This window comes from Panthera pardus, unplaced genomic scaffold (assembly GCF_024362965.1).
Source record: "Panthera pardus isolate Hobbes unplaced genomic scaffold, ASM2436296v1 HiC_scaffold_12, whole genome shotgun sequence".
In the NCBI taxonomy this organism is placed as follows: domain Eukaryota; kingdom Metazoa; phylum Chordata; class Mammalia; order Carnivora; family Felidae; genus Panthera; species Panthera pardus.
Genome location: NW_026526677.1, coordinates 44,839,966 through 44,865,078, shown reverse-complemented (window position 1 = coordinate 44,865,078; position 25,113 = coordinate 44,839,966). Strand labels below are relative to the sequence as shown.

The following is a 25,113-nucleotide window of genomic DNA, read 5'->3' as shown; positions in this document are numbered from 1 at the left end:
GGGGTGACCTACTTTGTGAGGTCCTGCCCTGTGAAACTGACTTGCTTTTCAATGATCTTCATCTTTTTCCCCAGGACCACTTCTCAAAGGACAGCCATGAACGAAACAAATTAGCTGCTGACTTGTTTAGCTCAATAAATCAAGCTGTGGTTCTGTCAGCCCAGAGTGCAGGTAGAGACAGGAAAGACAGATTCTGAACAAAACCCACATCCTTCACCAGTTCCTCTGGCGCCTGAGTAGAAAACGACCAGGTTTCCTGCAAATCAGTTCTAAATTCCTACCACCCAGTTCCTCCAGGTTAATCTGAATGCTAGGAATTACTGGAACTTCTGCAAATAATCTTTATTCTTACAATGGATTTTATAAGGGACTGTAGTCTCTGTAATTATTTCCAGCCACTCTGTTTAATTCACATTTGATTAGACAACTGTCCTTGTTTTTGAGACAGATGAAGGGAGGGTGGACTAGAGACGGTCACCCTCTCCAGCAATCCTGCCCCGCAAATCACCCAAGCCATGGCTCTCCCCATGAGGACAAAGGCATCTCTCTCTTTCTCAGATCAGGGCTGAAAGTTTCAAGGCCCTTCCTGTCTCCAGTAGCACTTGCCCAGGTCTGCCGATACCTTCAGGATTGTAAAGACGCGTTGGACTAGAGGAGCAGGTGGTAGATCTAATTGGCCAGAGGGACCCGGAGCCCTAGATGCCTCCAGGTTATAAGCAGTTTTTCCGAGGCAGAAACCTCAGACCTACCACGCAGGACTTCAGCCTAGTGCGTGGCTCTTGCGCCCTCTAGTGGTTATATTGAGTTTCTGCAACTTCGAAAACTATGGGGGATTATTTGAAATACATGAGAGACAAAGCTCGGCATATGAGTGACCTGAATCGCCAGTGACTAGAGTCTCACCAGTGACCTGAGTTACACTGGTTTGGATCTGAAATTTAGAAGGAGATAATAAGTTCTTAGGAGGAGCATAAAAATCCCTATTGCCTCTTTTCTTTTATGGTGTTCTTTGAAGTTTTGTTTGGAAAGGCTTAATGAGCAAGAAATCAACATTTACCAAGTCCTAGGATGTGCCGGTCACAATGACAAGCAGTTTCCTCACGAAAAGCCCTTGGGTGGCTAAGATGATGCTCCCATTTTGCTGCCATAGTAGGTGCAAAGAGCCAGGGGCGGGGGGGCAAAAAGCCCCTGGCACAGAGCTAGCAAGCGGCTGAACCCAGATGCAAATCCAGCTGCCTCTTCCAATATCCTTTGTTCTTCCCTGCGCACCATGCTGCCCCTCTGAATGTAAAAAGGTGAAGCACTTCTCCATGTCTTCATCTGGTCTTCCTTATTCATTTTTCTGGTGTGAATTTTCTGTTCATAACTTTCCTTTATCTGTCGCGATTGTGGTGTTTTTCTTACAGATTTGGATTAGCTCTGTATGTATGACAGTTACATTTGTCAGTCACACTGCATGGAGATGTTTTTTCCAACATGCCATTTTTTTTTCTCGCTAATTCAACCATGTTGTTTCATTACACAGATGTCTTTAGTTGGTTCATAATTCAATTAGTTACTTTTGTTATTGCTTTATTGTTTCAAAGCAGAGGAAATTAACATTTCTCTAGCAAATCAGTAATCGACATGTCCCCTATAATCTGGTTGCTGTCTATTTAACTCTGGATTATTTATTTAGGTATGTGAGATTAAGTGCAAATTCCACATTTTTAAAAGAAAAACTGCAGTTAAGTTGGCCCCACCCTGTTGGCACAATCTTTCCTTTTCCCCCTAATTTGAGAAGTCTGTTTTGTATAATACCATATCTAAAGTTTCTGGGATCTCCAATCTATGCCACTCATTTATATTTCTTTCTTGTCCTGAATAGGCGTCCATTTTAATTATCATGATTTATAATATACTGTTATCATGGTATGGCCAGATCAACTCTCTTTGCTAGAAAACTGATGAAAAACTTAAATCCCAGAACAGAAAAATAAAACCAAATTCACAAAATATCATATCTGGAAAGATATGGCATATAAGAAAGCATGAATGTGGATTTTTATTATGGTTTGGACAAATTAAAGAACTCCAGTCGTACCAAGCATTTCCCAAAGAAAACTCCCATATATTCTTATCCATTTCATTATTTTAAATAGCATTTTTATTATGGAAGTAATAAATACTTTGAGGTGATTTTTAAATTAAATTTGAAGGTCAAAGGAAGTATAAGAGCTCCATTCATTTCCTAGATTAAGTAATTTATTTAAAACAAATATTTGAGGAGAATCCACTTCATGCCAAGTTCTAAGCCGGGCTCTGAGATAGAGCTGTAAGCAAGACAAAAATGGTCTCTACTCTTCTGGAACCTAATGTGCAAGATGGAAATTCAACCAGAACCCCAAGGAAAGAGTGAGCTCATCGTGCTCTGGGAAAGTGCACCCGGGGTCCTAAACAATTTGAAGAGAGGTCAGGAAATGCTTCCTGCAGAATGCATTATGGGAGCTGGGGATCAGGGGACAAATTTCCCAGTCAAGGGTAAGAGAAAAGAGCAGAGCATAACTGAAGATGTTAGAAAATTGCTAAAATTGCCCCCAGGCCCGTACAGATTCAAGTTTGCCATATTACCCAACCTAAGGTCAGGCGTTTTGTGCAGGGATTGGTTGCCCCAAATTTCCTACTCCTTAAAACTCACCAAGGTCTGGAAGGATACGTCACTCAGGTTACAGATTTGGCCAAAGTGCATCAGTGGAAAACAATTTGCATCGTGTCTTACAAGACACGTGAGGTTCTCCGATGGTTAAGTCCATCAGCTGAGCAGAGTATCGGGATGGCCTGTTGGGTCAGGCTTGATTCGGTTTCCCCAGCACCGGACTCCTGAGCAGAGATGTCTTTGCCCCTTAGGTTGTCACTATGAATAGTGTCACCCATAGCTTACAGGATACAAATGACAATTCTGACAAAGCAAGCCACATGCTCAGGGAGATGGGAAGGTAACAGGTGGAGTGGTTGGTTTCTATGGCAATGGGAGACGATGTATGCCCCCCAAGGCCTTGCTGGACCCCCCAAGGGGCCAAGAGCCAAGGAGGGCTGGGGCAAAAGCAGTCCCCTCAGATGTCCATGCTGTGTGGTTTGCACCGACAGGAAGGCGGGCCCCAGACCATACACTGTGAGTCCCTAGTGAGCAAGGCTGCAGTTCTTGTAGAAGCCACGTCTTTAAAGAAGCTGCTAAAAGCTAAAGCCACTCACCTACATGCCAGTAAACGCACACCTGGGAAAAGAAGATGAAATCCCCCAGTTGGTGCCTACGTAGTGGACTAGGTGTGTGGGGGACGTTAGTGGTTTATAAAGGCTTCCTCGGAAAGCATCGTGGGAGCCTCACAGAAACCCTGCAGGTAGGTGGTGTCAGATGAAGAACCTGGGACTGGAGGACAGTGAGTGACTTACTGCCAAGACCTAGAGCTGGGGGTGGAAGAGCCCAAGTCCTCACACACTGCCTTGTTCAGCCCGCCCGCTGGGCACCGCGGTCCTGGGATGAAGCTTAGGGTCCCTGCCCTCAAGCAGCTCCCAATCTAGAGGGGGAAGACCGAATGATGACAGGGTGATGTTGATCATAGGGCACAGCTTCAGAGAGTATGGAGAGACACCACAGGCACTGGCCTCAGTCAGGGAGATCCAAAAGACTCCAGGATGAGGTGACTCATGACCTGAAGCTTGAAAGAGGAGTAGACCAACACTCGTTAAACTCGAGGTGCATCCAGAGCACCTCGAGGGGTCGTTAAACTAGAATGCTGGGTCCTACCCCCAGAGTCTCTGATTAAGTAAATCTGGGGTGGGGCTCAAGAATCCACATTTCTAACAAGTTACCAGGGGACCGCACGGTGCAAACCACTGCAGAAGAGCTTTCCCAGCAGATGGAAGTGCACATGGGACCTGCAACTAGGCTGGTCTGGCCGGGGCACAGGGCGGCAGATGGGGTGGGTGGCAGGAGGCTGGAGAGGAGGGCGACACCGGGCCTTGCTGGGCTGCTGACACCCAAGCCAGGGCTCAGACCAGGCTCTTCCCCCACTCCTGTAACAGAACATAGACTGGCATCAGGCTATAATGGGTAGTCCACTCAGGAAGGCCTCCCTCCACTTCCCCCCTCTCTTTTCTGATCTCTTTACAACCCTACACTGCTTCTCTCAAGTGCCAGGCGCTGGACTAAGCACCGTATGCAAGTTCTCTCATTAAACACAGTAACCCTTTGGAGTAGACATATGGAGATCCCCATTTTACAGACGGGGACGCTGAGGCACAGAATGCTTTGGTAATTTGCCCCCAGGACCCGCAGCTCAAAGAGGTGACGCCAGACACACACCCAGGCTTCCGTTCCTCTCTGTGCGTGGCTTGACCCCATCTAGCCTGCCAGAGCCCAACGGGTCCAGTTCCACGAGGCCTAACCAGGTCTGGAGTCATTACTTTTGGGGACAGGTGAGGGGAGCCAGAAGCAGCTGGCCTCCACAGAGGGACACGGGGACTCCCCAGCAGCTGAGGTGCACCAGCTGCCAGCTGAACTGAACAGACACGTTGGTCCCCAGCCAAGGATTCCCCACAATTAGCAGCCTGGGGGTGTAGAGTCAGGCAGAGCTGCCTTTAAACCTCAGCCCCTACCAGCTGTGTCTCTTTAAAGGTCCATTAACTTTTATACCTTTCCACGCTTGCTTTCTTCTCTACAAAATGGGACAACTCAAACCCCACGGGATTGTCACGGGGGTGGGGAAATAAAATAACCCGGGTCTGCCACCCGGTGTGTGCTGAGTGCATCTAACTCTTCCTTCCCCAGCTCCCCAACCCCCGCCCCAGGGGGCCACCACCATTGTCCTCGCCCAGCCCTGGCCACGGCTGAGACCTCTTCTTAGCAACTTGAGGAGACAGAGGTTGAAGAATAATAGCCTCTTGTGGCTTGGGGGTTGACAGACAACCCATCTCCCCGGCTATATAGCCAGGTCCTTGCTCACCAACCGGAGGATGTGGCCACGGGCGAGTTCTGGTACCGGGGTAGGGCCGTGCTGTCAGCAGCCCCGTGAGGACAACAGAGGCAGCAAGCTGGGGAGACGCTCTCCCACCTGTGACGGCACAATGTTGATCGCAGAGTGAAAACGGGGCAGGGAGAAGGAATTTGAAATTGATGATGAGAAGAGCGCTGATTCGAACTAATATTGCCTTGGGTCGTGGTCTTGTCTGCCATTTTTAACTTGGTGATTTTGGACAAGTTGCATAACATAAGCCCGTGAGCCTCAGTTTCCTCATGCATAAATTGGAATCAGTCATTCTTCCCTCAGGTCTGTTCTGAGGATTGAGTGAGGATGTCCAAAAAAAGAAAGAAAGAAAGGCTTGGGGCATTGGTAAGCACTGATTTGTAAAGTCCATCCCAACACAGCTAGGCACACAATGGAACCGGTAAGCAAAGGGTTAATGGAACTGCCCTCAGCTGCAACTTTTCAGCCAAATGTCTTCCATTTGCCTTTAAACTGCCCTGATTCTGCTCCTGGGAGGAGGTGGGGCTGAGTTTTATCCTGTCTCCTCCTTTTGCTGCCTGTGGAGGAGCTTGCTGGGGACTCTATGTCTCTCAGTGATGGTCTTTGCTGAGTATCGGGCAGGCGAACTTGGGTTTGGCTACAGATTTGGTGAGCCAGGCAGGAGCTCTGCGCCCATGGTTTGTCGGCCCCGAGCTGCTAACAGGATTCTGGTGACTGGTCCAAGCAGTTGCCTAGGCTTTTTGTCGAGGGGCCCGACCTCAAGACCCCACTCCGACTGGGCACCATCGGCCTTCGGCACCTAAATTAACCTGAGGCAAGAAAATGGCTTTGGGTTTGGTTTAGACAGAGGTCTCTTGGTGAGTACTGCATACTCCATGGCATGGGAGGCTGCTTATTTCTTCCTCCCTCTGGTTTGGCTTTCTTAGATTTCTTCCTCTCACTCGGCTGCCTCCAAACACAGGATTTGGGTTCTCTTTGTCTCCTTTTCTTCTTTTTTTTAATTTTTTTTTTACATTTATTTATTTTTGAGACAGAGAGAGACAGAGCATGAACGGGGGAGGGTCAGAGAGAGAGGGAGATACAGAATCCGAAGCAGGCTCCAGGCTCCAAGCTGTCAGCACAGAGCCCGATGCGGGGCTCGAACTCACGGACTGCGAGATCATGACCTGAGCCGAAGTCGGTCGCCCAACCGACTGAGCCACCCAGGCGCCCCTCCTTTTCTTAAGAGAGGGCAGACTAGCCAGTTGTTTGGTTCAGTCAGTGAAGCTCTGAATTTTAGGGAGGAACTAGAAACTAGGAAGCCATTTGGTTCTATGGGTGAAGCCTCAACTTTTGCGGAGGAACCAGTGCCCACGGAGGCACTCTGGGCTTCATTAGGCTTGCTGCAGCTTGTGATATCTTCGAATAAAACCAGCCGTGTTCTAATTGGAAAATGGAAAGTCCCTGCTTGATTCCCACATGCAGCCCTTTCGGCTCTGTTCTCCAATATAGGGCAATCTTCTTTTGTAACACTGGCCACAATAGTCCTTCGACTCTTGAGAAAAATGACCAATTAATGAATCCGTAAATTATACCACCTTGCAATTAGATTTGTGTTGTAAAAAGGGGTAGAGACTTGGAAATTGGGCCTTTAAGATTTTTTCTGCATCTTGTTTGTGTATTTGTATGTGTCCATGTGTGTGAGGTATTTGCTCTCCATCTGCATGGTGTTGCTAAAGTTAATTTGTAAAAGAGTTCTGGTTAGTTAAAAAGCAAACGCTTGTTCGAATTGGACATTCTAAAACTCAAAGACTGAAACTAACCCAAATGATTTTCACATGATCTTGGAAAATACTGAGTAGTAAAACTAATTTAAGGTTGCTGGTTTAATTAAAATGGACACGTGCTTAGAATTAAAAGCACTATAATATAAAACTTTTATTCTGCTTGTGTTTATTGAAAGTCACATAAGTTCCTGTTATCTCCATTGCAAAATTTGTCAAAAAAGGGGAAGAAACTTAAAAAAAACCTTAGAACTTTTTGTAATGCCTGATGAAGTTTTAAGCACCAAGCCTGGAGAAGACCGGCAGGTAGACTTTACCAGGAGCCAAAAACAACAGGTAATTTTCAATATTTGCTGGTATTTATAGATCCCTTGACAAGCCGGGTTGAAGCTCTTTCCCCTGCCATTCAGTGAAGTCCTCAGAAGTTGTCCAAACACTTCTAAGTAGGGGAAAGTAGGTGATGTGCATTGAGGGCACTTGTTGGGATGAGCACTGGGTGTTGTATGGAAGCCAATTTGACAATAAAGTATACTTAAAAAAAAAAAACAAAAAAACACTTTTAAGCAAAAACATCCCTAGGTTTGGATTGCCACTAACCATTCAGAGTGACAATGGAGCAGTGTTTGCAGCACAAGCCAGACAAACCGTGCCCAATGCCTTGGGTGTCCAGTGGAAATTACACACTTCCTGGAGACCCCAACCAGCTAGAAAAACCAAGAAAGAAAAAAAAAAAACCTTTGGCAAAGATCTGCCAAGAAACTAACTTAACTTGGGGAAGAAGCCTTGCTGGTTGTTCTGCTTTAGGTATGAGTGGCCCCTAGACATGGGCTTGAGTTAATAAGCCCTTATGAAATGGTATATGGAAGACTGTTGTTACACCCTTTTCATAACTTAGGAGTTCCTCACATCAGAGAATTGGATACTTTCAGGGAGGTCCAGCAGGTTAGGTAAGTTCACTTCCAGCAGGTTGACGTGCCCCACAGACGTGCCCTTGCACCGACTGTATCCTGGAGACTTGGTATCACTAAAGACCTGAAGAGTGAGCACCCAGAGGGCCAGCTTCAACTTCAGTGAGGCTCACTCTTCAGGGACACTGAGGGGAGTCAAGCCGTGGATTCCTCACATTCAACATACGAGAATCCGCAGGTTCCCTACAGCCTGCCAGCAAGGAGGACCTCAAAAAAAAGCACTGCTTGGAGCAGTGAGCCTCTGGCAGACCCCTCCTATTCAGGAGAGCTGGCCTGAAGACCTCAATACATGCAACAAGCTTGGTTAAAACACCTCTCCCCAAAGGTCCTAGATACAATGTAGTACAAACACTAATAACCAAACTACAAAATCTTGGTAATGCAGGGGCACCTGGGTGACTTGTCGAACTTCAGCTCAGGCTTGTGGGTTAGAGCCCCGCATCGGGCTGTGTGCTGACAGCTCAGAGCCTGGAGCCTGCTTCAGATTCTGTTTCCCTCGCGCGCTCTCAAAAATAACTCTTAGTAATGCAGAATGTTGGGTTTCAGCCTGGGACTGAAGAGTATCTCTAAGTGAGTGCAGGAAGTTTCCATTCCCCAACTCTGATCTGTGCCCCATCTCAGCAGGAAGTAACTAGAATGGTCATCGTCCCAATTCCCTCAAGAATGAGGAATGATCAAAAGAGGGTAGGGATTGAAACCGGTAACCAGAGAGATAATGTGGCTGATCGCAGCTGCAGACTAGTAAGTGCAGCTGTGACTCTTTACCCAGAACTTTTTCATTTGCCTTCCAATTTCCCCAACTCTCCTCCTCAGGAGCAGATTTGAGGCTTGCCCTCACGTCTCTGCCTTTGGCTGCCTCTCAAATCAACTCTTTCCTTGCTGCATCCTTGGCGACTCGGTGATCATCTTTGCTGGGCATCAGGCAGACAAACTTGGGTTCAGTTACAATAACACAAAGTATTTGTTCGTTTACTCAGAAACAGTGAGCATCTACTCTGTGCCAGGCACTGTTGTAGGCACTGGAAATCAAGCCATAAATAAGACAGACAAAAGCCCTGCTTTCCTGGGGCTCACCCTCCAGTGAGAGTTGACAGTCAATCAACAGCTGAACAATAAGAAACATCTACAAAAACAGTTTAAGTGCCTTGAACAGATTAAAAGTGCATATGATGGTAGCATATGATTCTCTCCACGTGTGGCCAGTGGAAGGGCTCAGGATAGCAAAGGGTGTAAAACAGGAGTGGCCACAGGCAGAGATCAGTGGAAGACCAAGAATCCTTGGTCCTTCTGTCCTCTCCTCCTTCAGCTCTGGTCTGGCCTGATGTCCCTCAGAGTGTGTACCCCCCAGACCCCCTAACGTAACGTATCTGGTTTCCAGGAGAGCGGCACCCTCGGCTGAATTTTCAGTGGACAGGACACGCCACTTGATGTCCTTCCTGACCATGATGGGCCCCAGCCCCGACTGGAACGTGGGCCTGTCTGCAGAGGATCTGTGTACCAAGGAGTGCGGCTGGGTCCAGAAGGTGGTACAAGACCTGATCCCCTGGGACGCCGGCACCGACAGTGGGGTGACCTATGAGGTGGGTATGTGCCTGTGGTGGTGAGGGACAAAGCTTTCTGGGTGCTTTCTCTTCCCCCAGCCTTGTGCTGGGGGTCCCAGACACAAATGTGGTAAAGGAATCCACAGTCTGGAAGGGGAGGCCGGTGTAGTTTCACCCTCACATACCATATACAGTACGACCCACACAGCTGGCCAGGAGGCCATGGAGAGGGAATCTGCTAAAAAGCAGTTCCTAGGTAAGCAAGGGAACAGCAGGAAATGGGCATGGAAGCAAAAAGCAAGAGACGGGGGTGAGAATAGGGAACAACAGAAGCTGATGTATGTGAGGCTGGGCCAGATCCTGGAGGTTTCCAGACACCTAGGTTAAGGACTTTGGATTGTCTCCTGATTTAATATTTTTCATTGCATTGAAATCCGAAGCCATTGGAAAACCAGTGGCAGGGCAGTATGTCGGAAAACCCCAGTTTGTGGGCCAAACTGGGACTACCACCTGACTTGTAAATAAGGTTTTCAAACCCCGCCGCCCGCATTCAATTACATGTTGTAGGGAGCTGCTCTCTCCCTACAAAAGCTGAGTCGAGTAGTTGGAGCCGACACAGTGGGACCCACAAAACCTAAAATATTTACCATCTGACCCTCTCTAGACTAGTTTGCCAACGCCTGGTCCATCAGGAAGAGCTCTGGATTCAGGCCAGCCTGGTTCAGCTGTTTCCTAGTTGGGATGAGCTCTCTGAAACTTTGTCTTCATCAGGACGTAATCCTGAGTACCTGGGAGAATCTGAAAATCGAGGTCTACCGATTTTTTTTGCACGATACATGGCGTGAATAGAATTGCATTAACACCAGAGGCAGTTAGAGCTGTTGTGAAATCCCTAACAATTAGGTTTTTGTTCTGATCATATTACAATCAAGTTGCTTTTGTGGTTTTTAAACACTCTGTTTCCCACACTCTCTCTCTCTGTGTTCTCTTCCCCGCTGACAGTCACCCAACAAGCCCACAATTCCCCAGGAGAAAATCCGGCCCCTGACCAGCCTGGACCATCCTCAGAGTCCTTTTTACGATCCAGAGGGCGGGTCTATCACTCAAGTAGCCAGAGTTGTCATCGAGAGAATCGCCCGGAAGGTACTGGGGCTAGAGCTCACCCTGCCACAGACCCTTCCCACCAGGAGTGCGAGCCAACTATACCCCTATCTGCTCAGGAATCATGAGGTCCCTGGCGTATTCCAAAACACAGGACTCCTGGACCGCCTGAGGTTTCTAAGCATGCAAATTATTCGTAAGATCTAAATGAGCAAAATCAACATTACAGTGGGGTTCTGTGCTCCACTGAATGATTTGGTCCAGACAGATAGCTATCCTAGTGAGTTCCATAACTGATTACTGACGTCTGCCATGGGTCAGGGACTGGGAAGCTGTGGCTTTCTTGCCATTTCTCTTTCAGTGTGATTGTAAATGTTGGCTCGGAACTCCACCGTGGCCTGGGATTTGCACGCAGGGTGGGCATCCGATTTTACCTCCTCCCTCGTCTGACCCCAACACGTGCCACTGTTTGATGGGAGCCCTCCAAGAAAAATTCCTTTTGCAGGGGGAACAATGCAATATTGTACCTGATAACGTCGATGATATTGTCGCAGATCTGGCTCCAGAAGAGAAAGATGAAGGTATGTAAGTTTTCTTGGTTGCAGGTAGCAATATAACCTGGCAATACCTTCTGAGAAATCAGTTTGCGAACAGGTTTTCAGAGCTGCAAAAATAGTATGTCCTTTGACTTGGCAGTCCCTTCTCTGAGGACTTCTTCCTGGAAGATAAGCCAAAATGAGGCCAGGACTCAAAGAAGACGTGTTCACCAGTATCGGGCCTTTGCATGGGCGTCCTGGGACCCCCGGCACTCCCCACTTTGATGGTCACTCTGGCCTGTGAGGCAGCGTGGACACGTCCACTTCCCCAGCAAGGAAAGGGAGGCCTAGATCCTAGGGTCAGGAGGGAGCAGCAGGCCCATGCCTTCAGCCCCTTCTCTCATGGGATCTGGAGCCACACCACTTGGGCTTTTTTCTGTGGCCTTGGGCAGGACACTTCCATGCTACCTCACTGTCCTCACCTGTAGAATGGGGATTAATAACAGAACCTGCCTCGCTGAGTGTTGCTGTGAGAACCAGATGGGACAAAACATGTGAGGTTCTTACAATGATGCTGGTGTGTAATAAGTGCTGGGCGAACATTGGCTGCCCTCATCGTGACACCTGTGTATGGGGTCGTTGAGAAGATTAAACAGCAACACATACACACACACACACAGAAGGCTGTGCTTCCCCAATTGCCTGTGATCTGCCTGTACACCCGCAGAAACCGTGTCTGCCACGAGTGAGGGGCCAGAAAAGAGAGACCCTCATGTGTTGAGGGGAAGGGTTAGTAGGACTCTTCCCTGTCGCTTAGATACTCATGGAATGATTAAAATATCGCCTTTAAAGGCAAGTGAATAGCTGCTTCCACCCCAAGAGCGCCCAGGTTTGCTGAGGCAGGTCAGGCAACGCAGATTTTCTTATCCCCAAAGGAGCTTTCGTGGGGATAGGGCCGGCTCCAGTGTCCACAGGCTCCCAAGGAAAACCTGTCCCACGCTCTTTCCAGATGACACCCCCGAAACCTGCATCTACTCCAACTGGTCCCCGTGGTCCGCCTGCAGCTCCTCCACCTGTGACAAAGGCAAGAGGATGCGGCAGCGCATGCTAAAGGCACAGCTGGACCTCAGCGTCCCCTGCCCGGACACCCAGGACTTCCAGCCCTGCATGGGCCCCGGCTGCAGTGACGAAGGTGAGGCTACAGCCCAGGTGAGCGAGGAGCTGGCAGAGGCTTGTTCTGTGTTGTGGCGAGGGGCGCCTGGGTGGCTCGGTCATCTAAGCATCTGACTTCGGTTCAGGTCATGAACTCATGGCTTATAGGTTAGAGCCCCGCATGGGACTCTGTGCTGACAGCTCAGAGCCTGGAGCCTGCTTCGGATTCTGTGTCTCCCTCTCTCTCCGCCCCTCTCTTGCTCGCACTCTGCCCCTCCCTCTCTCTCTCTCTCTCTCTCTCTCTCACAAACCAACATTAAAAATATTTACAGAAAAAAAGAAACAGGTGAGCAGGTTGGCCAACACTGAATCTCAATCCATCGCCCTAGTGGGACATGACCATCGTGGGCCTTCGTGTTCTATTCACACCCGAGTTAGAGCACCTCCTTCCTGTGTCAGGACCTCGGGGCTGATTGCAAGGATCCTGTCTAGCTCTCTGCAACTGCTCAAAAATCAGGCCTGAGCTGTAAACTTGCATGGCCTCTGTCATGATGGCACAGGCTTCAGAATGGCACTGAGCTGATTGCTGTGCAAAGGTCAGCTGCCTACTTTCCAGGGTACAGCTGTACTCTCCACCTGGACAGGTCTAGTCTCTATACCATGAGCTTAACTGTCTCACAGGTGCGATGAGGCAACAGGAAGAGATATAGAAATTGGGCTGGTTTATGCCAGGAAGAAAACCACTTCCAAGCTGAGTATAATTGAAGAAAGCTTATCCCACTGTGGGTCATTCTCCCTCTGGTTCTTGCTGGGGACAGTAATACGTCTCCTGGCTGCACTCCCATGGTGATTTATTGCCATTTGTGCCTTTGATAAGGCACTTCAGAGGGGAGTGAACCCCCCCCCACTTCCATGTATTCTAGATATTAATCCCTTATCAGATAGGATTTGCAAATATTTTCTCTCATTCCATAAGTTACCGGTTCACTGTTGACCGTGTCCTTTTGCCCAAATTCTAAAGTTTCGTGAAATCTGGGTTTGTTTTTTCCCTTTGGTTGCCCGTGCCTTTGGTATCCTATCCAAGAAATCATTGCTAAATTAAGTGTCCTGAAGGTTTTGCCCTAGGTTTTCTCTTAAGTTTATAGGTCATTGATCCATTTCAAGTTAATTTTTATATACGATATTAGGTAAAAGTCTCCATTCTTTTAAATGGGGGTATCCACCTTTCCCAGCACCACCTATTGAAAAGCCTGTCCTCTCTCTATTGAGTGGTCTTGGAACCCTTTTCAGATTATTTGCCCATTTGCGTGAGACTTTATTTCTAGGCTCTCTATTCCAGTCCATTGATCTGTAGGTCTGGCTGTATGCCAGCACCACACAGCTTTGATTCCTGTAACTTTGTAGTTAAATTTTAAAATCAGGAAGTGTGAATCTTCCAACTTTGTTCTTTTTCAAGGTTGTTTTGATTATTCGGGGGTCCTTAAGATTCCCTATGGAGTGTAGGCTAGATTTTACTATTTCTGCAATTGTGCCTGCTTTTTGTGCCTGACGTGTGTACATGCAGCCCAGAAGCTACCCCTCTCAACGCCAGATTAAGTTCTCTTGTGCTCACATCCGGTTGCCTTCCGCACTTGATTATTCAGGGTGTGGTTAGAACAGGAAGGAAGCAGAGACCCCTTTGGATGTTCCAAAGGAATTAGACTGCATGAATATACATCTTATTGTAGCGGGTGCATCTTCATTTCTTCCTAATCCTCTGGGCCAGCCCTTTAGTCCACGCCTTATCTCCCCACTCCCACCCATCTTCCAGGGCCCCACTAGAGGGATCTTCTACAAAGATCTGATCATTTCACTCCCCAGCTAAAAGATCTGTGGCTCCTTATGGCCCATGTGCAAACTCCTCAGCTTAATTTACAGGGCAAATAGTCCTGCAGCGACCCCGGGTGCAAGGCCAGGGCAAAATGAGCACTGTGACACAAATCCACACCACATGAGTTACACTGCAACACTAAAGACACACGGTCAGTAAAGGCACTTGGGGACAGCCATTTGGGGGTCACTGGAAGAGTTGAGCCTCAAGTCCAAGCTCTACCTGTCAGGTACACAGTGGGTGGTGGCCAAATTCTGCCTTCCTGGCGTAATGTCTTGCCAGGTCCTGGAAAGCCTGAGGTGGGACTTGTCAAGCCTGGTACCCCTAACTATTTCTGTACCAGCCTAACCATTATTACACTGGAACATCGTGTTCTTTGTACGGGCTTCCTTTGGTTAGCCTTGTCCCTGGGCCTAACGTGTGGGTCCCGGGAGAGAAACCTACAGTGTCCCCCCGGCACTGTCCAGAGATTAAATCACCATGGGTAGGCATCACACCTGGCAAGCGACAGCCGCATTCATGTGCAGGCTGGACTCACAGTTCTTCTAACTTCATCTCCCAATACCATGTACATAAACACTCCGTACTGGGGTGTTGGCATAAGCTATCCATTCACCTTTAAAAGCAAATCTCCTTTACCCAACAAAAGTATACTCAGGTGTGCCCTCTTGTGTGAAATCTTCCCCTAAACTCCAAGGAGTGGGTTTTTCCCCTCTGTTACCTTTGCTGTCATATTTTCAGTACCTGGAATTATTGTGCCCAGCTCTTAGAAGAGAACAAGATCCATATCTTACGTTATCTTTTTAACCTCAGAGCATACCACTAGGCATTCAAAGCATTCAGTACGTCTTCATTGATATGGATAAACGTATGACATCATTTCCTTTTTCTTTTAAAGAACTAAGACACACGCGTGTGCGTGCACACACACACTCCTATGTTTCCACCAAGGGTAGTTCCCACCCCTATTTGGAAACGGGACTACCAAGCCATGCTGCGGGCTTTATCCTCCCCCCGCTCCCCACCTCCAGTGTCACCTACATGTTCATGGCCTTTGCTAACCCCTAGGGATAGAAGCAAAGCCATATATAGCCCAAGACGTCCACACAAAAGAATGGTTCTACTGCCTTCCTCACTCTTCCTCTGTCCCCTGGCACACAGACATTCCTTCCCCACACTACCATTTGTTCTCCGTTAGCAGCTGGGGTATTCTCTTGGTTGCCAGCCTCAACAGAGGCAATGAGAGGTCGGTGGTCAGTTAGTGTAATCTGTTTGGGTACAAATCCACCCTGTGTTTGTCTTCAGGTCCCTATATCCGAAAGCCAGTCGCAATCTTTACCCTCCAGAACAAAATTCTCATCAGTTTTTCTAGACAGGGAACTGGCAGCTTTAGAGAAGAACTATAAAATCCCAGGTTCCTCTGAGTAACAGAGCTTACATTGTATCTCAGAATATATATAATACCTTTCCAGCACTGTCCAGTAGAAGTTTGTGATGGGAAAGTTCTGTATCTGTATTATCCAAAATGGCAGCAACTAATCATACGTGTATGATTACAAACTACATTTGTACATTCAAATGTAGTTAAGTGACAGAGGGAAGTGAATTTTTAATTTTATTTAATGGTCTTAGATATAGGATACACCCTAGACCATGCAGATATAAAATCTAAGATAAATTATTATATAAAATAAAACATTCTTGTACCCACCCAAGCAGCTTTCAACTGTGTTGTCCTGAAATAAGGAGTAATCCATGCACCTGGAAAACGGGCATGTCCTTTTAGAGAACAATTCCTGGTTTCAAGATTTATACCTTTTAAGTTCCCCTCCATCCCCAACTGCCTGACTCCCCTTGAATGCCACCCAGTTCTAATTCCAGGATATTTAACATACAGTGTTATGTTAGTATCAGGTGTACAACAATTCCATACATTACTCCGAACTCATCTGAAGTGTACTCTTAATCCCCGTTACCTAGTTCACCCATCCCCCACGCCCGGAACAGTTTCTGTGTAGTTGAGACAAACCAAAAAAGACTTTTAATGCCCCTTGCTTTATTTCTGAAATTCCACAAGTAAAATCCTACAGGATTTGTCTTTCTCTGACTTATTTTGCTTAGCATTATGCTCTCTAGCTCCATCCATGTTGCAAATGGCAAGATTTCATTCTGTGTTATGGCTGAATAATATTCCATTGTATACATATACCATTTCCTTTATCAACAAGCGATAGACACTTGCGTTGCTTGCATAATTTGGCTATTGTAAACAATGCTGCAATAAACACAGGAGTGCATATATCCTTTCAAGTTAGTATTTTTGTATTTGGGGATAAATACCCAATAGTGTAGCATTGGATCAGAGGACAGTTCAATTTTTAACTTTTTGAGGAACTTCCAGTGTCTTTCCACAGTGGCTACTCTAGTTTGCATTCCCACCAACAGTGCACGAGGGTTCCTTTTTTTCCACATCCTCCCCAACACCTGTTGTTGCTTTTATTTTAGCCATTCTGATGGGTGTGAGGTAATAGCTCATTGTAGTTTTGGTTTACATTTCCCTGATGAGTGATGTTGGGCATCTTTTCATATGTCTGTTGTCCCTCTGTGTGTCATCTTTGGGGAAATGTCTGTTCGTCTCCTGCCCATTTTTAAATTGGATTATTTGGTTTTTGGGTGTTGGGTTTTATAAGTTCTTTATATATTTTAGATACCAGCCCTTTATCAGAGAGGTCATTTGCAAATATCCTCTCCCATTCCGTAGGTTGCCTTTTAGCTTTGATTGTTTCCTTTGCTGTGCAGAAGCTTTTAGTTTGATGTAGTCCCAATAGTTTATTTTTGCTCTTATTTCTCTTGCCTCGTGGGACTTAACTAGAAAAATGTTGCTACGGCCCATGTCAGAGGAATTACTGCCTGTGCTCTCTTCCAGGATTTTTATGGTTTCAGGTCTCACATTTAGGTCTTAAGCCATTTTATTTTTATGTACGGTGCAAGAAAGTGGTCCAGTTTCATTCTTTTGCATGTATCTCTCCAGTGTTCCCATCACCATTTGTTGAAGAGACCATCTTTTTCCCCATTCAAAACCGTGCACTGGCACAAAAACAGACCTTGTAGATCAGCGGAACAGGACAGAAAGCCCAGAAACAAACTCGTGATTATATGGTCAGTTAATCTTTGACAAAAGAGGCAAGAATACACAATGGGGAAAAGACAGCCAGTTCCTTCTCGATTCCTGCCCTGGAGAGCTGGGCACGTGGGCTGCAGCGGCGCCTGCTCGTGTGTTGCAGACGGCTCCACCTGCACCATGTCCGAGTGGATCACCTGGTCGCCCTGCAGCATCTCCTGTGGCATGGGCATGCGGTCCCGGGAGAGGTATGTGAAGCAGTTCCCTGAGGACGGCTCTGTGTGCACGCTGCCCACTGAGGAGACGGAGAAGTGCACGGTCAATGAGGAGTGCTGTGAGTAGGGGTGCCCAGCCAGCAGGGGCTAGGGGAGGAGAGGGGGTGCTCCCAAGGCGGCAGCCGTGACCCCAACAGGGCTGGCCTCCCAGCTCCCAGCAGCTGCCTGATGACCGAGTGGGGCGAGTGGGATGACTGCAGCGCCACCTGCGGGATGGGCATGAAGAAGCGGCATCGCATGGTCAAGATGAGCCCGGCGGACGGCTCCGCGTGCAAGGCCGAGACCTCCCAGGCGGAGAAGTGCATGATGCCCGAGTGTCGTGAGTGGCCGTGGGGCAGGGGATGGGGGCGGTGGGCCAGACCACAGAACCCCTGCCGCTACCACCAGCAAGGCCGGAGGCTGGGCGCGTGCTGGGAGAACATACGCCCCACTGTCCTTGCAAGAGCCATCAAGCGGGGCCTCCCTTGAGGGACATTCTGAGCGAGGCTGGGATGGCAAACTGGCGACCTCTGGAAAGCACTCGTCAGCAGCTGTGTTTTATAGGACCCCAGAGTATCCTGGTGGGAGGCGGGTGATATTGTAATACATTCGGGCAGGACATCCACCCCTCAGGTCATAGGCCCCCACTCTTGTTCTGCACTGGACAAGCCTGGCCCCATAAAGCATTACAACCCCAGCCCTACCCACAAATGCACACAGACCCACACATCAGTACACATGCACACACATGCACACAAGTAGCGGTCACCCTAGGGATTTTAGCAACAAAGTGTCCAAAAATGTACTGCATGGTCTTGGGGGAGTGTGGGGTGTTGCAGGCGGGGACTTGTGTATTCCTATTGCTGAGCTACATCAGCAGGGGAGATGCAGGAGAGTGACAGGAAGGGCAGTCGTCTGCTGAGCCACTTCTTGCTCCACGGGGTCACTTGGGTCACCTGAAGGCGGTCAGTCCATGGCACTCGACTCCAGGGGCCAGAGTGGGGAACAGAGGGTAGGGGACACAGGGAAATCAAAGAAAGTAAAGGGAGCCTGTTCTCAGTGGCAAACCTGGCTCTTGGCCTAGACACCATCCCCTGCTTGCTGTCCCCGTGGTCCGAGTGGAGTGACTGCAGCGTGACCTGCGGGAAGGGCATGCGGACCCGCCAGCGGATGCTCAAGTCTCTGGCGGAACTCGGAGACTGTAACGAGGAGCTGGAGCAGGTGGAGAAGTGCATGCTGCCCGAATGCCGTAAGTCCTGCAGCCCAGCCGCCTGCTGGGGACGAAGAGCACAGGCTTTGGGTCTCCATGTTAGCACAGATCTTTAACCTTCAGTCTCCTCACTAGCAAGAGGGGGTCCTGCTACCAGCTACACGACACCCAAACCGCACGTTGCTATGAAGTCTAAAGAGGAGACGGAGATGGGAAACACATAGCACAGGCTCTTGTCAAGGAGCCTCATTATGTGGCTCTTGCCCTCCCCGCCTCCACAACTCTCTGATCCATGGGCTTTCCAACCTTTTTACTTCTATTCCTTTTCCCTGTGACCATTTGCCCACAACTAGAGGGTGGACGTGAAGTCAGTAACTTCTGTACTTTTGCAGCCTTGCTAAGACCAGCAACGAAAAGCTCAATGCCCACCCCCGCCTCTTCCAAAACCTCTTTGATCACCTGCATTTCTCGGGTACTGATCTCCAAGGAGAGGAAGGGAGCCCATTTTTCTGGCTAATCTTCCAAGAGAGCTTCTCTTTTAGGAAGTAGAAAGTCAGGCTTGCTAGGATGGGTTTTTTTGGCTTCCTCTGAGAGGAAGGTCCCAGCTTTGTCCCTTATGCAGATGACCGCCCCCCTGCTCAACTGTAAAATAGCAAGAAACATTTCCTAGGTTCCTCTGAGGATTAAACCACATAACTGGTCCAAGTGCCAAACACTAGACCTGGCAGGTGTGTTACACTCAGTGTTACATATTACAGTTCCCGAGCTGTTTTAGCTACATGTGGTCATGTGTGGAGATGACCCAGACCATCAAACTGAGGCTGAGGCTTTGACCCTGTGTTCAACCCATCTCACCAAGAGTGGGCGCTCCAGAACCTCTGACTGAGACACTTACCCACTGAAACGTATATTCACAGGGTTCACTGAATGGAGAACGCTTCCTGTGCGCCAGGAACTGAGCTGGGAAGATTTCATTTAGTCTTCACAACTAATGAGAAAAATACCATTATCCTCATTTTACACATAAGCTGCCTGAGCTCACAGGGAGGAAGGCCAAAAATTACTGACCCAAATGAGTTCTTCCTAGATCTACATTTTGCAGACCCAGTGAGGAGTCCAGAATCCTTTGCCTCCTTAGGTCACATTCTCAGAATCAGACCGTTGCGTTATTTTCCCTCTACTTTGTGAGGTGTTGGCTTAATAAGAATATGCTGGATCCTATACCCTGATAGACCATTAAGACCCCCACTTGTCCCCACCCCTCTTCTCTAATGAATTTTCTGTTTCTGGCTCCTGCGATTTTTGCACAAACTGCCATCTGTAGGACCCGGGGAGATGTTGAACGAGAAGCCACCAGAGCCTTACTGCAAAAGTCACAATGGCCTTGGGTATTGGTCCACAGGGGTCAGCTCTGAAAAATACCCAGTCCTTGGGACTGTGGAAGATGGCTCTATGCCACTTAGGGCTGATTTGACAATACTCTAGCTGCTCACAGGGAAAGGTGAGAGACTCTGAACATATCTTCTAAATTCCTCGAGTCATTTGGGCACAGAAGGTGGGTTATGACCTGGGCACCAACCCTGTGGGCTGAAGTCAATCTGCATGTAGGAACCTCCCAGTTTCTTCTGTAAAATGGGAAAACAGCACCTTCTCTGCATCTCTGACTTGTGTGGAGATGTTCAGAGGAAAACGCAAGTGGCCATATGCTGTTTCAGACATGAGATCCACTCCTGCCCATCTGTGTCTTGCCAGCCATTGACTGTGAGCTCACCGAGTGGTCTCAGTGGTCGGAATGTAACAAGTCCTGTGGGAAAGGCCACATGATTCGAACCCGGATGATCCAAATGGAGCCACAGTTTGGAGGTGCACCCTGCCCAGAGACCGTGCAACGAAAAAAATGCCGTATCCGGAAATGCCTGAGAAATCCATCCATCCAAAAGCTGCGCTGGAGAGAGGCCCGAGAGAGCCGGCGGAATGAGCAGCTGAGGGAAGAGTCCGGAGGCGAGCAGTTCCCAGGTACTGCTCCCAAGCCTGAAGCTGGAGTTCGGGGACATGTCAAAGCAGGGGAAGTGGGTCTTGAAAATTGATAGGGGTTTGCGAGTTGAAGGCATCCCCAGCAGCAGGTACAGGGCTCGCAATGGCACAGAAATGCCACAGAGCATGAGATGGTCAGTAAATAGGGGGCAGAGGGAGCAGAGTATAAGGGGAGAGGCAGGAAACCAGCCTGGAGACGTGGGGACCAGACCATAAGCCTGCTGAGGTTTTGAGACTTGATCCTGTGAGAAGTTCTAAGCAAGAGGGACTTAACACACCTGTGTTGAGGTGGCAAAAACAGAGGCCCAGAGGCCACTTCTGTTTGTAGCCCAGGAAAAAGTGTGTGTCCCCTACTCTGGCACTAAAAAAACAACAAAAACCTGGAGCTTCACTGTTGAATAAGCTGGTCCACAAGCAAAGACTACAATTTCATTATTTATTTCATACTTTTGCCAGTGACAGATTCATGGGTCAGCCCTTGGTATAGACTGATGGTGTTTGGATTCTCTGGAGTGGGTGAGGAAGGTGTCATATTTGAAGGTTAATAGGTACACTGTGTTGCTATTTTAAAAGGCACAGCTCAATTTACCCCACATTCTCTTCCCTAAGGCCTCTCACCCCGACAGGACAGAGAAATACAGATCTGAAGAGCCACCTGATCGTTCACTGTCCGTTAAGGAGAGGTGTGCATATCAAAGTGCTATCTGTTGGGACAGGGTAGTCAGCCATTCAAGAAATGGTGATTAAGCCCAACTATGTGCCAGGCAGACACTGTGCCATGGCCTTCTCCTCCATAAAACTTAGCATAGTAAACGTGCCTGGTTGTACAAGAGTAATGTAGAGGATCTTGAAAACATTTTTTGAAAAGATCTCCTCTAACCTCTGAGTCAGGTTAAGTTTTAAGGCAAGCATGTTTATCTGTGTAGGGAAATTAATCACACTTGAATGTATTCAGGAGACCACGTACCTGGGGAGCAAAGCATTAGGATAAAGTGGTTTAATTGCTCGAGTGCTAACTGCCATCACCAAGCCACCCCGAAACTACTAGGATTCTGCAGGTCCGTGGCAGGAGCTGGCTCAGCTAGGCTGGTCTTCTGAGGTCTTGCTGAGACTCCTGTAGCTCCTGACAACTGGAGGCTCGGCTGGGGCTAGAAGGTCTAGACCGGCCTCACCAGCACTTCTGGGGCCTCAGAAAGACTGACTGGAGTCTCTCACCACACGTTCTCTCCAGCAGTCTAGCCAGGCTTGCTGACATGGGGGGGGGGGGGGTGGGGGGTTCCTACCAGCCTTTGAGCCTGTTTGCTCATGTCCCACTGGCCAAAGCAAGTCAAACAGCCAAGCCCAGATTCCAGAGGTGGCAATGTGGACTCTGCCCCTTGATGGGAAATGCTGCAACAGCATTTATGGACACGGAGTTGACAGTCTCTAATAAGGGCCCTAACCATTATTAAACTCAACCCATCATTCCATACAAAAGCAGGGAAGCCCAGACAACTCAGTTTCATAGCTGTGGCCTGGAGTTCAGCATTCTTATTGGTCCCCCCATTTCTGCTGGCCTAACCTGACCTCCTGCTTCCAGGCTGCAGGATGCGCCCGTGGACAGCCTGGTCGGAATGCACCAAACTGTGTGGTGGTGGGATCCAGGAACGCTACATGACGGTCAAGAAGAGGTTCAAAAGCTCCCAGTTTACCAGCTGCAAGGACAAGAAGGAGATCAGAGCGTGCAATGTTCACCCTTGTTAACAAGGGTGTAAGTTTTCCGGGGCTGCACCCTGGCTTGCACAGTCATCGATGGCTGGAGTGTGTTTGCTTGTTGTTTAAGGCAATTTAAATTGTATACATTAGTTTTCATTTCTGCAGTGTGGTTCGCCCACCAGTCTTGTTGATGCCAGGGACTTCCTTTCTGTCTGCTTCTTGGTATGCAGAGGCTGCGTGGGGCTCCCTCATCCCCAGATGGCCCTCCTCCAGCACAGAAGTGAGTAGTGTCAGCTACCTGTACTGGATGGACATGTGTCCCTCTGGAGCACCCACCTGGGCAGCCGATACAAGCCTGGCCCCTTCCACAGGGAGCAGCAGCCAGGTGTGGAAGGGATTCCGTGCCTCGGTCCCAGGGTGCAGTGGGGAGGAAACAGTCCTGCTCACACGGAGAGCGCAGAGTCCCCTCACTCTTGTCTTTGGCCTGCTTGCTCTTGTAGGAACCTCGTTTGCCCATCTCTTTTCATTTAGTGGAATTTAGGGTCCCTTGTTGAGTCTCCTCCGTCATCAACAGTTATTGGGAAACAAAGAGCTGGTAGATGTGAAGTGCATTGATGTAGAGTGGCTTTTCTTTCAGAAATGTATCTCCCCTCCTAATATTGGTTCCTGATACCCCAGAGAAAAGAAACTTTGGCTGCTTTATTGGAATTTAAGGTTGCCACTTCTTACACCTGAGGTAAAAGGTACTAAGTCTAGAAAGTACCTTTCCCTAGCTTCTTTTTTTTTGGGGGGGGGGGGGGCACAATTCTCCTAAGGACGCCAGCCTTATAAACTTATAAACCTTCTGACATTACATCCTTACTAGGACCCAGGCAGCAACACCGGCCTCTCTAGAGGAGTCCCAAACCTACGCTTTTAAAATCTTCTGACACGCATCTAGATTTTAAGTTTTCAAACCAGTTCTACCAAAACATCTTTTAGTTATACATCAGCTGCCTGCATCCCACCAGGCCATTGCTTCAACAAAAAATACTATCTTTGTATATTAAAAGGTGTTTTTTTTGTTTTTTTAGTCCTAAAGTTTTATATGTAGAAAGAAAAAGTGTTTCAGAGACCAAGAAAGAAAGCTAGGGAGAAAGGTATTATTACAGAATCAGGCTGGGTAAGAATATCTGGTGGGAAGCCAAATTCACCTCAGCTTTCCACAGTGGGGCTCTGGGCCCTCCATCACCTGCATAGGAAAGGCCACGGTTTTCCATCCCCTTCCAAGCACTCATACGCACCAAATTCAGGGATTCTGACTACCAGGAATTCGTGTAAAAGGACATTTTACTGAGCTGAGTCTAGCAGCAGTTTTTACTTATTCATTTATTGTTAAAACTGTTTCATTTCTGTTGCAGGTTTTCATTATGCTTAATCCAAATATGTATCCCGGATGAGATGCATACGTGGTTTTGAATACACTACTTTAAGAATTTGCATTAAGCCCATCAGGATGTCTCCAAACACAACATACATATGATATAGCCCTGAATCTGTATTTTCTTTAACATCAAAGACCATTCAATAAAAAAAAACTCATTTGGGTCTGGCTGCTGTGTTTTTAAACTAAGTGGTTCAGGAGGTTGGGACTTCTTGCAGTTATCTGCCTGAATCATATGCAGCAAAAGACAGGGTTTCTGGTCCCTCATTCAAGAGGGGCCATTATTACCAACCAACACAGCCCTGAGTCTTCTGGAACTTTCAGTTGTTTCCAATATTATTTTTGTGATCCTTAAATGGACTTTCTCACCTCACGAAGGAGTGTAATATAAGGAAATAAGGTTTCATTCGGACAAAAAGTCTTGATACAGAACCCGCCTCCTTGTGCATTCCTCTCAGCCACCTGGAGGCAGATATCCACCCCATGAAAATCAAAGGTCAAGTCAGTGATTCCTAAGTAAGTAAGGACAAGCCACCCTAGTGTCCCATGTTCTTATCAGGTCTCTATTGGATACATTTTTAATATTAATTTTGGAGACTTAAAACCAAGTAACTGGATAAGGGCTGAGAATGGGTAACATGCATCTTGTTATGTGTTATTTCTTTTGGTTGCAAGGGGGAATTTATAAGAAGCATCAAATCTCTTTCTTACCAAAGTCTTGGGTTAGGTAGTTTATAGTTTTTCTGGCTAACCAGTCATTTTGGAAATAAAGACTTTACTATAAAAATGAAATTGTTTCAAGTTCCACTTGGGATAATAAACAGATGAGACACCCAGTAAAAACCGCCATATAAAGAGGAGCTATAATTGTTGTATATATTTACATCCACATTTTAAGATGACAATAAATTCAGAGATCTATTCCCCAACCAGACCATGGGTCACTCACCTGAAACCTTCCTTGCCGATGCATTAATTGAAGAAAGTCTGTCGTAATTAAAGAGAAAAAGCCTACACTTTTTCAGACCCAGAACTGAAAAAAATTAAAGATTTTGTACTATGTGTGTAATTTAAACTTTGTGTATTAAACATGTTTTAGGCTCACTCCAAAGTCTGTATACTTCTTCTGGGAAGTGAGAGTACATGACACATTCTCACAGAACTACAATTCTCCAGAAACTGAGTCCAGGTCAAGTCCATGACTAAAAGGTCCATACACAACAAATATCTAATGCTGTGACCTAACAGCCCACATATTTCAGGCAACAGTTTCAAGGGGCTAAATATTATAGTGTCCCAGGACTGTACGCTTAGTCTCTTCTTCCCCAGAGTTAAATATGTATATCCTAAAGAAAAGGACACTATTGTCCAAATAAGAGTAAACATAAATGTTCAATCCCCAATTACCACATGGAATGATTCGTTTTGTTCTTCATGTTGCC

At 47.6% G+C, this 25,113-nt stretch overlaps 1 protein-coding gene across 3 annotated transcripts in view; it reads left to right on the top strand.

The window, feature by feature from the left end:
- Positions 1-24,775, top strand: part of SPON1 (spondin 1) — a 259,322-nt gene extending 234,547 nt beyond the window's left edge. Inside the window, exons 8-17 of one of the 3 annotated variants that reach the window (XR_002081851.2) lie at positions 9,113-9,314; positions 10,278-10,418; positions 10,882-10,957; positions 11,922-12,104; positions 17,219-17,389; positions 17,482-17,649; positions 18,394-18,558; positions 20,272-20,535; positions 22,133-22,528; positions 23,649-24,775. Coding sequence is in view for 1 of the 3 variants with exons in the window: in XM_019456395.2 (XP_019311940.2) it covers positions 9,113-9,314; positions 10,278-10,418; positions 10,882-10,957; positions 11,922-12,104; positions 17,219-17,389; positions 17,482-17,649; positions 18,394-18,558; positions 20,272-20,535; positions 22,133-22,296 (1,534 nt within the window). In the remaining 2 variants the exon portion in view is untranslated. Of the gene's footprint in view, positions 1-9,112; positions 9,315-10,277; positions 10,419-10,881; positions 10,958-11,921; positions 12,105-17,218; positions 17,390-17,481; positions 17,650-18,393; positions 18,559-20,271; positions 20,536-22,132; positions 22,992-23,648 lie in introns of all 3 variants that reach the window. The other 2 variants (XR_002081850.2, XM_019456395.2) reach the window with 2 other exon arrangements.
- The last annotated feature ends 338 nt before the right edge of the window (positions 24,776-25,113 follow it).